The sequence below is a fragment of the Anarrhichthys ocellatus genome, unplaced genomic scaffold, assembly GCF_004355925.1.
Source record: "Anarrhichthys ocellatus isolate YVR2014 unplaced genomic scaffold, GSC_Weel_1.0 scaffold7, whole genome shotgun sequence".
In the NCBI taxonomy this organism is placed as follows: Eukaryota; Metazoa; Chordata; class Actinopteri; order Perciformes; family Anarhichadidae; genus Anarrhichthys; species Anarrhichthys ocellatus.
The window spans coordinates 13117742-13129886 of record NW_022280037.1 but is presented as its reverse complement, the minus strand read 5'-3'; the positions used below and the strand labels follow the sequence as shown (position 1 = coordinate 13129886).

The following is a 12145-nucleotide window of genomic DNA, read 5'->3' as shown; positions in this document are numbered from 1 at the left end:
GCCCTAAAGCATCCCCTGCTTTATGGTCTGTTTGACTCTAAATGGACGGTTTACACTTTCAGGACGGTTGGATTATTTTCCTGGACCGTGGTGAAATAGGTTAGTCTGGAGTCTGGAAACAGACTTCAATGACCTAAATATAGTTTTGACGGATATTATCGAATGCAATTTAAGAAATAAGAATGTTGATTTTTCTAAAAAAGAAACCAACTAGTTGCTCCATTTCGTTTTCACTTTCATATTTACTTCTGCTCCTTAATGAAGCAAATGTATTTCTTATCCGGTTGCTCGATGGAATACTAAAATAACTCAAATAATCCCTAGCTGCATTCGAAAACTTTATGCTCCATATAGTCACAGCTTTACAACACAAAGTCTTTCTGTGGGTTCATCTTGTCTCCAAGCTTCATGTGATGTCGTTAGCTTAGCTTCTTCGTGCTGTTGTCTGTGTGAAGGCTACCTGGTGAAGGTCTTCAGTGAGGCTGTAGAGGTTCTGGTTGTGTTGGTGCAGACGGGAGAGATCCAGTTTCTTTCCTTCTCTTCTGCCCCCCTCCTTTAAATGCATCCTTTTCTCTTCTCCTTCAACCAGACTCCATCTTTATTCTCCCTCTCCTCTTATTGTTTTCGTATCCTCTTTTCTTTTCCTTCACTTGACTGTCCTCTTCTCTCCGTCTCCTTTCCTTTCCTCTCATATCATCCTCTTTCATCACGCTACATCTTCTATTTCTCCCATTTTAGTTATGTTTTTGTGTTTCCTCATCTCATCCTCTTCATTTTCTCCTCTTCTCTTTGCTCTATTTTCTCTCCTGGCATCCTCCAGCTTTCCTTCTCTCCTCCTCTTCCTCCTTCTCTCCTCTTCCCCCTCTTCCTCCCGGTATTGATAAGATCTGCTCAGACCTCGGGGTGTGGCAGTGAACACTCGGTCCTGGTTTTCTGTTTTCTGTCGCTCAGCACGAAACCGAGAACCCAGAACACAGAAGAGGATAATGAATTAATACAATATGAATATATATATATACGTATATGTGTGTGTGTGTGTGTGTGTGTGTGTAAAACATGAACTAACCCCATTTGTTTTAAATTGATAAATGAATATAATTCAAATACAGTTAAAAATACAACAATCTAAAGCTCGCAGCATTGAGGCCGGTTTGGTTTTCTTACGTTTTCTTGACTGGAATAAGTTTCACGATCTCTCTCTCATGTTTAATCAGCTGGTGAATGCAGATGATTCCTGTCTCCTTGTTCTTATTTCGGTTATGGAAAGATATTCTAGGAAATAAAGGAAAACACTAAATTCATTCATTCATAAAAAGTCTTTCCTGCTCAGCTGTAGCTGCATGATTTTCTGGCTCCAGTTGTGATGAACGTTGTGTTGAATTATGGTTTATTATATCGGGAGAGTTTCAGTGAAGAGAGATCTTCAGTACGTCTTTAATTAATGCTGTTTATTTCTCACAAATTCTGTGAAGTCATTCTTTTACACCCAGCAACACCCAGCAAGTTTGGGTTCAGTCAGCGAGACCATTATCACACACACACACACACACACACACTCTGCTAAAGCAGTGATGAGGTGAATTAGAGCATAAAAACATAAACACCCGTTGAGTCGAACACAGATTTGAGATTTAAATCTCTTATTTGTTGGCAGGACTTTTAAACTAGTTAAATATGTTTAGAATGAGTTGACGAGGAAGAATATCTGGACAATAATATTTATATATTTCTTTTCATATTGTTCTCAGAATGTTTTTATTTTATTATAAACATTTCACTTGTGCATTCAAGACTGATTCTTCTGACTGTGCATGTCCATCGGAGTCATGAGGAAGTAAAATAAAGTAATAGGTACAGAGACGATATTTAATACATAAACAGGCCGGATAGCGAGTATTTAAATACAGAAAATATTAGATATTGTTGTTTACCCCACACACCCTCCCTGTTAATCTCACCTTGCTCTTATTTCCATATTTATGGCATCATAGTAGCTGATTCATGTCTTTATTACTTGCAGACTTTTGAAACCATAATTTTTTGATTATCTGGAAAAATAATCTTTTAATAACAAACAAGCAGAGCACCAGATTACATCCAGAAGAAAAAGACTAATTATTGGAAATGTAATCTTTTTCTTCAGTTTAACGTCTCACTTTGACCTCTTCCTCCTCTTCCTCTTCCTCCTCTTCTCTGCTTCATGTTGAAGTTGATGAAACCTCATCAGTGCTGCTGCGTCAGCCAGCTCCCCATTAATAACCATTTTATTTAAATCTCTGTTGAGCCGCCATGTTTTAATAAAAGTTAATTTAATTACAAGAAAAAAAATCAACAAAAATGATATCGGGCTGTGAATTAGTGACTACGTTTAGCAGCTAAGACACAATTAAATCTAATTTAAATGAAAGTCTTTACTTCAACTTTAACTTTATTGTCCATGAGGGGAAAACATAAACATCATCAAACATCATCATCAGCCCCCAGATGTTCTGAGAGAAACTAATCATCTTATTTCTGTTTCTTTTATGTGATGAAGCTTTTATTTCCTCATCAGTCTGTCTGTATTTCCTCTTTAAACACATGAGATACACGAGATGATTATGGTTGTGTTAATTACAGAGGATTTATACATATTTTACATAAACACACGGACGTATTGTTTGTGAGTGATTTGAAGCAGGAACTACTTTATAAACTCTTCTTGGTGGTGCGTTCAAAGACGCTCTGACATCTCAAATATCTTCAAAACTAGATTGTTATGGTAATGTGGGATGTGGATTTTTGACACGTTGATGAATTCATTTTAATTATTAATAAATGTGCGCTGCAGCTGCACGGTGGAGCAGAACCAAAGTATAAAACCAACGATACAGAAGAGTCTGTTCGTGATCAGGCTGGGAGGGAACCAATGAAATGAGGGTTGTAGTCGTTGTCGGCTGTCACTCTACAGTATTCACACGTACAGTACAGTCTGGTCTAGTACAGTCTAGTCTAGTCCAGTCCAGTCTAGTCTAGTCTAGTCTAGTCTAGTCCAGTAAACCAGTGCAGAGGACTGGATGTCATGCTGGAATTATTTAAAGGCGTGTAGCCTCAAGCGTAGTCTACGTTACACATGGTGTTATAATAAATTATTATTGATTAATCAATGAATGTAAAAGCCTTGTAGGAAGGTGTTAAGTCAGAAAGTAATCAGAAACTATGTAATATATAATTATAATTTTTTTAAATTATTAAAATAATGTATCCAGAAGCTCGACAATTGATCTTTGGAAGGAAAATCCAGCAAGTTAACAATACATTTTAATATTAGAAAAATAAATATATAATGTTTTTTTTATGCTATTCCTGACGATTTGCTACATTTATATGAATTTATATGAATTTAGCAAAGAAGCTAATATGATAAAATGGTTCATCAGGTTTTTAAAAACGATGTTAATCAAACTAAATGACATTAAACATTCCTTTAACGCCGTGGCTTTGATTGCAGCGTATGTGGGGACAAATATAACTTTGCATTGAAATATGAATGATTTTCTTCAACCTAAAGAAAGGTAGAAGAGTTTGAAGTAGTTCTTTCATCCCTGAGTCTTGTCTGCAGGTGTTCCTCTCATTAAACGTTCAGTTTGTAGTCTGAGAGGTGAAACACATGAAAAATACATGTTTCTGTAAAGTATAACAGATGAGCACATCAATGTTTTAGTCAACTCCTCTCTTTTCTTTTCTGGATTTTGGGTCAAAAATTTAATTTGACGGTATAATATATATAATTTAATAATTCTTCATCCCCAGTGAAAATGATTACTCAACACTAACGTGTTTAGTTTAATAATCTTCTTTCAGCCTTTTGATGACAAAATGAAAACGTTTCTTGATTTCATATTAACAGCACGTTGTTCAGCAGACTCTTCTGTTTCTTACCTCCTTCTTTGTTCTTTGCATCCGTCTCAGTTTACGTCCACAACACGTGACTTGAGTTGTATTTTAATTTAATCTCTGCTGCTCATGTTCTCCATCTTCTATCAGAAACACAATACACAGAGAGAGAGAAAGATTAACAAGCAGAGGACCCTCAACTCATCTTCCTCCCCTGTGATGCATTATTCATGGTGGGGCTGGGCTGGAGGACCTCTGAGACACACACACACACACACACACACCCTGTTGTACCTCAGTGACTGCAGGGTGTGTCGTTGCTGTATTTGTCTTCCTCCACTGTTTTATTTAAAGTCCCGGCGTCACACTCTCCCTCTATGACTTTAACCGTAACACAACGTTTGGTTTGCTGTAAATGATTGATGACATCACGGCGGCTGAGCGCCTGGTTCACCCTGAGTCCTGTCTGCAGGTGATCGTCGTGCTGCTGAGGGTGTGGCAGGATAGTCTGTTTGCTGTTTTACAGAAAAAACACCATTTTGTTTTTAGTCCTTACGAGTAAAAGTTAGTCGTGTAATACTCGACAGAGTTCACTCTTTAGTTAGAAAGTTCACCAGCAACGCCCTCGACACACACAGCAGTGAGATTTGAAGGTGAAATAAGAAAGTATTGGATGTTGAGGATGGAAGTCAGTTACTTTATCTGGAGAAACCGAGATGAACTCCTGAACTCTACGTTCACAAACAACAACATTGCGTCGTACATTAGGTTCAAAGGGAACCCGTGTTCTCCCAGATCACTTGGTTTTAGAGTCGTATCACAAACTCGTTTGTAATCACAGTCTTTAGACTTTCACCCAGGAGACCACTGTACGTGTCCTGTGAAACCAGAAGTCTACCTTCAATAACGAAAACCACGTGTTTATAACTGTCACCGTTAAATAGATCATATATGAGTCTTTGGCAAACAGATTATTCTAATATGTCTTAAATATAATAATATAAAATCTGATGTATTTTTTTATATTTATGTCGTTCTTTTTCTATCTTCTTTATGTTTGTCGACTGTTTTCTCACTATGTTTATATTAATGCACTAAAACACAAAGGGAAATAGTTTTCTGTTTTTGGAAACACAAGATTCTGAATGTTGGTTAAATATGAATGTGACACATTAAATCAGCAGCTAAAGCCTTTTAAATGTAGCGCTTCTTATTCTTCACGAGCATCCTGATACTCAACATATTAAATATAATATTATAGATTTCTATCCAGTGACTGCATTCGACGTGTAGCTACCAGAGCATCCCAGCTGATGTAAAATACACTACTTTTTATTATTAAATCACAAATTTACCACAAAGTGAATCTCACATTCAAGCTTCAATCGAGATACATTTTGTAGAATCAAAACAGCTGCTGTGTTACATAAAAGAAATCCGTCCCAGCGTGGCTTTAATCTGAGCTTTAATCTCACAGAAGACAGATGAATCAGATCCCAGAGTGCCGACTCACCGACTCACCGACTCACTGACTCACCGACTCACCGACTCACCGACTCACCGAGATCAGTGAGGATCAGACGATGTTAAACAAGAAGATTTCTGTAACACGAGTGTCTTCTGAAACTGAGATGTTTAAAACACACAGAGATTAAAGCACTGTGTTTGTGACAATGTGTATGTGTGTTTATACTGTGTATGTGTGTGTGTGTGTGTGTGTGTTCGTGATAATGTGTGTGTTTGTGTATACTGTGCATGTGTGTGTGATGGTGCTATCACGTGTCCGGCCTGTCTGCCTCTCTTCAGTAAAATGACGTCTTTACGTTCTCATGAAGTGAACATGAACATCGGCTCTGTTGTATCATAAAGAGGAAGTCGTTGTCTTTTCTATATAACGGAGTTCTAAGCATATATATATATATATATATATATATATATATATATATATGCATGCGCGCGCTTTGGTACTAATTCTAGGAATAACAGAGTTAATTTGGTTCACTTCTTATTCATTAACTCAGTTTAAGTTTTCCAATTAGCACACATTTGTCTCCCAGTCTTCTGTAGGACGACCTCTCTCCATTGACTTGGAAATATTATTAAGCTTTTTATTACTAACTGAGTAATAGATTACTGAAAGTTAAATATAAATAAAATAAAACTGGAGCAGTGGTGAACAAAAATATGTTTAGTAAATTAAAGAAACATGAAACTATGAGAATGTTTTCATATAAATTAGTTTGAAGACATGATTTATTAATCTGTGACTCAAAGCTATATTTACATCACAGTAATGATCCTGTGGCGTAACAGAGAGGTTATAATCAATCAATAACGGTTATTCATCTGAGTCACGTGATCAGTGTCATAACCGCTGTCATAGTTCAGTTATCACGATGATCATCAGTGTCATCATCTCTACTCCTGCTCCTCATCACCTCCCTCTCTGTGGTCATGTGGCTGATGATGTCATGGCAATGCTGATGATGTCATGCCTCACAAACAGGAAGTGGTTTTCTCACATTAGGTATTATGCAGATACAATAATATTAAAGGACTCAGATCGGGGCCTTCTTATTGGCTCCACACTCAGGTCTCATAAAGTGACGTTCTGGTCCCTGTCCTCTGCTGGACTGGTTTGACCCGGGTCTCCGTCAGTAATCCTTCTGTTCTGCTGCTCCACTGACATCGTTTCTCTGCTTCACTGCTGCTAACGCGGATCAATAGAAGAGTCACTGCAGAGTAGGAGATTTCACACACTGATACAACAAACAACGGTTCATATGATATCTTACAAAAAGTTCCTCATTTTTTGTGTGTTTTCCTACAAAAGTCCAGCAACACGTGTTCATTTCTGCTCGTTACATGAATACAGTGTTTTCAAAATAAACTTCCGTCTTCACAGGAAACAACTTAGGTTTAGGAAACTAAACTACTTAGTTAGATTTAGAAAAATCTGAATAAGAAATTGTTTATTGCCAAGTACGTTTGCACATACAAGCCATTTGGCTTGGTGATAATAAACAGTGCATAAGACATAAATTCAACTTATTTAGGTTTAGGAAAATATCGTTGTTTAGGTTAAAATAAATACAGAAGTGACAAATAAATCAATGTTGACGTCTCGTTTTCTTGGGGGCATGAACAGCGGTCTCCAGCAGAAAAGACCAGTTATTTATTCGACTCGTCCATCTCGACTCCTGCCCGCTCTTTGCTTCATGATTATGTTGAATACAATTGTTTTTGTGGGATATTTGTTGGTAGGTGCAGCAATGATGAGACTGCAAAGTAAAACCCTATTTTACTGCAGCCGAGACATTTTTCACGGTAAACGTGAGGAAGAGAGGTTCATTCACGCAGCTCTTGTGTGCCAGAAGTTAACAGTTAAAGTTGTATCTTTATGAATCATTAACAACCTCCATTTGCACTATTACTGCACTATTACCACCACTATTACCACCACTTATAATTCATGCCATTGTCTATAGGTTTATGTTCACATGTATATACGTATATATATATATATATATATATACACTTTTTCTCTTTATACTTATATTGTATATAGCTAAATGTCTATACCTACATCCGTTCTACTTTTTTGCTGCCTTTTTTATTCTTTATATATATATTGTCTTGTTTATTGTAAATCTGTGTTTGTACATTGAGAGCGGAGTGGAAACCGGAGACAAATTCCATGTATGCGTAAGCATACATGGAATAAAGCTGATTCTGATTGTGTTCTTTTGATCGATGGTAAGAAACAAAGCTGTTCTGGAGAACAATGAGACCAAACACACACCGACTATATTCAAGTTTTTTATGTCATTCACATCTTGGCTTAATGATTTTACGTCTATCTTTTATTTAAAAATGGCAAAGTCAACTTTAAATACGTAAACTTAATTACTTAAACCACTCATGCATTATCAGTTTTTATTTTCATTAAAAGTTATGACTTTGACCAGTTTGTTGATTGATTATTATAGTTCAATTAATGCAACTGGAGTATTACAGACATTTACTTATTTTTATATTTATTGTAGTTGTTAAATAACAACCACAGATAAGTTTGGTTCATAGATCAAATAAATATTTAATAAAACCTGATTTAAAGCCGCACATTTTCTTTTACATAATTCATGTTCATCTTAACTTTTTAATTCAGGAAATGAAGAAGACGTATTTATTTTCCCCGTGCAGCAGCGCTCTGTTGTTTTAATATTTGTATTATGAAGTTCAAGCTGCAGACGAGCTGAACTGAGAGCTGGACGCATATTTTATTCAGAGAAAAAGAGGACATGAATTATACATTTTATTTGTCTGTTCGCTGCGTCGGCTGGTGCTTAAAAAGGATTTAGAGCCACAGCTGAGATGAAGGCTGGGACACACACACACACACACACACACAGACAGTGTGTGTGCAGTGCCATGCTGTGTCAGACATGTGAGAGAGAGAAAGTGAGAGAAAACGGAGCGCTGACTGAGAGACAGAAAAAGAGTTTGTTGTCATCATGACCTCATGTTTGATCTTCCACATATGGAACATTCCGGATTACTCGTCTGCTTTTATAACTCTGGGATTATTACGTCTTCAAACGCCCGGGAGGATGGAGGATGGAGAGGTTTTTACATTTGTGTTTTGCAACCAGCTTGAGTTTTAAACCTGCAGTGAGAACGTTTTCCTCTAAATGTCCACAGTCGTGCTAGCATCTGTGCTACTGATACACTGATCACTAATTCATTCTTTCAATGAAACTTGTTTTTGTGGGAAACTTCTCGCTCAGATATTTCACAATAAAAGCCCACCAGTGGCTCAGTGGGCTCTTTTCCTGGTAGGGCGTAATTCAACCTCATTTCTTTTGGTGGAACAGAAAAGCTTGTTTTGACTGACAGCTATTTCCTTCAATCTCTCGGTTCTCATTCCAAACTCTCCGTGTTTAACACGTCAGCTGTAGTGTTCTGTTTGATAATACTCCAGATACAAATAACATATTTTCAATGTTTCCAATATGAGTTCAGTACCTTCACTCGCAAGCAAGTAATGAAACTACAGTCTGTGAATCTGATTTAAGTTTACACCTCACTTTATTCTTTATTCATTTCCTCCCTAACGTCCCCGTTCATATTCTTGTCTTCTTTCCTAACTTGTTCCTTCTCTATTCTCTATAACCTATTTTGACGACCTCTCTCTCTGTCCTTTTCTCCAGTTTACTCCAGTGAGGCTCGTCCACCCACATTAGGAATCCTCTCTCTCTCTCTCTCTCTCTCTCTATCTATCTATCTATCTATCTATCTATCTTTCTATCTTTCTATCTATCTATCTATCTATCTATCTCTATCTTCCACCATGAGCTTCGCCGCCCTCTCCCCCGTGGCCCCCGAGCCTCCGTCCCCGATGGTGACCTCCGTCACCCCGACCCTGGACCCCGACACCTCCACCTGCCCTGCCGCCGTCAGCCCCGCCCCTCTCAGCCTGGACCCGGAGCATCGGCACCAGGACGGGGCCTCGTCGCCCGGCCCGGGCCCCAGCCGGGGCAGCCTCACTGGGGGAGGAGCTCACCTGGGACGAGACCCCTCCCAGAGGTAACAAATCAGCCGCGATGACGACGACGACTTATCTTTCTCAGTTTTTTAAATCATCAAATAGTCTGAAGCAAATGTTCCTTAAATCTTAGGAGTTATGATGATTAAGAAGTTCAGAATATGATTAAAAAAACGTACAAATAATGTTTATTTCGTCCTGAACTTCTGGAATATTTACACCAACTTTTATTACATGAAATGCTGGATAGTTTTGCCTCTTTGGGCCTCTGCAACAATTCAGATTAAAACAGTCTGTGGAACCTGTGACAAAGGGGTCGTGAGTAGACATTTATCTAACTTAAAAGCATCTCAGGTAAATAAGAGGTTCCTATCTTTGTTTTTTGCCTTTTTTGGAGTTTTAAAACAGATAAAAAATGTCTGTTAAAGTAGTGAGAAATCTCCACTTTCTCCACTTAAAGCTTCTTTAATGGACTTTATCTGACCACTACAAGCTGACAGACACACACACCTGAGATATTATCATCATAAAAACCTTGTTATGGCTAATGTTTTTGCAGAGACAGCTATATATTTACACATCCAGCAGACACGGGTTATCTCATTGGAGTGGCGTTTTTTCTACTTTAGCTCTGGTTTTGGTCTCCACCACCAACGTGTCTTTAGCTGCTAAATGCTCCACTTAGTTCACCAGCTAGTCTCTACGTGTGTCCGTCTGAGCAGGTAGTGAACTGTGGTAAAGAGTCGGTAGAGTTGAAGCTAACTGTAGTCGTGTTTGTGGCGTCTCAGGTCAAAGAAACCGCCGCCCCTCCACACCGGAGCCGACTGGAAGGTCGTCCTCCACCTGCCGGAGATCGAGACGTGGCTGAGAGTGACCGGCAACCGAGTCACCCAGCTCTCGCACTCTGTGGGACAAGACAGCGTCAACAGACACGTGGACGTCCACCTGGTGCAGCTCAAGGTAGACACGGACACTTTTTACACATTACACAAAATAGCAAAGAGTTTGACAACATCTGGTATAAAGACAGCCGATAGTAACATAATCATACGAACCGTTGAGCATTCCTTGCTTGGTTAGGGTGAGTGAAAGATGGTGGTTATGGAACAGCGTTTTCCTGGGTGAGAGTCCTGTGTTTGTCCCGTCCATCCACTATCACCTCCGTGCCTTCGATTCGATTTACGTGGACTTTGATTATTATTGGAACGTAACTTTTAGGAGACGACGCTGCTGAGAGACAGAACGTGAACCCTTTTCCATTCCCTACTTGTTTGTCTGCTAACCTCCTCCTGAAGGCAGCTGAAACAAAGTTGTCAGTGTGTGATGCCGTTTAACCATTCTTTTATTTATGTAACGAGTCAGCGTTTGATGCTCCTCCTCTTCATCGCAGCTCCTCTTCATGTTGCATTCACTGCCTCTGGGAAGAATTTAAATCCCTTTTTTAAAGCTCTTCAAGAAGAAGTACAAATATTTATTTTTGGAGAAAATATTTATGCTGCAGAAATTAATTAATTAGTTAATTAACATTACTTTCCACATATCCAACAATATGTGAATCTTAAATTTATTTTTCTCCTGAAATGATCACTTATTTCGTCTTTTATATTTGAGTCTGAGGAACCATTCAGCAACAACTCTGATGCTGCATTCATGTGCCGGTGGAAAAGTCTGACATCTGTGGCTTGTTGAACAGTGTTGTGTTCAGGTGCTGCTGTTATTAAGTGATAATCATGTTTCGTCTGATTCATTCATAAAGATGCTGTTTTATTCTGTTCAGGCGACGTGGAGGATCTTTTATTGATGAGTGTGTATTTTTAACTACAGTGACTCAGATGTTTCCTCTTCATCACGGCTCCTCTCCTCTGTTGTTTCCTCTCCTCTCCTCTGTTGTTTCCTCTCCTCTGTTGTTTCCTCTCCTCTCCTCTGTTGTTTCCTCTCCTCTGTTGTTTCCTCTCCTCTCCTCTGTTGTTTCCTTTGCTCTTCATGCCTCTGTTGTTTCCTTTCCTCTCCTTTCTTTTCTCCCCATATTTTCGACTCTCATCCCTTGTTTCTTCTCTCCTTTCCTCTTGTTTCATTTCATTTCATCTCCTCTCCTCTCTTGTGTCCTTTCCTCTCCTCTCCTTTCCTTTGATGTTTCCTTTCTTTTCATCTTTTCTCTGCTCCTCTTATGTTCCCTTTTCTGTCATTTTTTTTCCAGTCCTCTCTTGTTTCCTTTCCCCTCTTCTCTAGTTTTTTCTCTCCTTTCCTTTTCTTCAATCTTTTCTCCTCTCCCCCCTTGTTTCCTCTCCTCTTCTCTTTTCTCCCCTTTCAAGTGCCCTTCTTCTTTATCCTTGTTCTTGTTTATAGCTCTCCTCTTGTCTCGTCTCGTCTCCTTTCCTCTCCTCTCTTGTGTCCTTTCTCCTTTCCTTTCACCCTAATTTCCTTTTTCTTTTTCTTCTTTTCTCCTCTCCTCCCCTGTTTCCTCTCTTCTTTCCTTTTATCTAATTTCCTCTCCTCTCCTCTCTTGTTTCCTCTCCTGTCGTGTTTCCTCTCCTGTACTCACTTGCCCTTCTATCTCCTCTCCTCTCCTTTTACCCCTCCTTGTCTCCTCTACTGTCGTCTCGTCTCGTCTCCTCTCGTCTCCTCTCCTCTTGTCTCCTCCTCCTTGTTTGTAGCTCTCCTCTCTGTTTAAATAAAACAGCATCAGTCTTGTGTCCAGCGTACAGCTCCAGCCTCTCGTCTCGT

The 12145-nt window shown here is 38.9% G+C and overlaps 1 protein-coding gene across 2 annotated transcripts in view; it reads left to right on the top strand.

Annotated features, from left to right (window-relative positions):
* LOC116383691 (A-kinase anchor protein 6-like) overlaps positions 1-12145 on the top strand; it is a 35227-nt gene that overhangs the window by 5420 nt on the left and 17662 nt on the right. The window contains exons 1-3 of one of the 2 annotated variants that reach the window (XM_031847715.1): positions 8334-8501; positions 9087-9462; positions 10210-10381. In XM_031847715.1, the coding sequence (XP_031703575.1) occupies positions 8399-8501; positions 9087-9462; positions 10210-10381 (651 nt within the window). In that variant the 5' untranslated portion in view covers positions 8334-8398. Of the gene's footprint in view, positions 1-8333; positions 8502-9086; positions 9463-10209; positions 10382-12145 lie in introns of those variants that run through there. The other variant, XM_031847716.1, reaches the window with a different exon arrangement.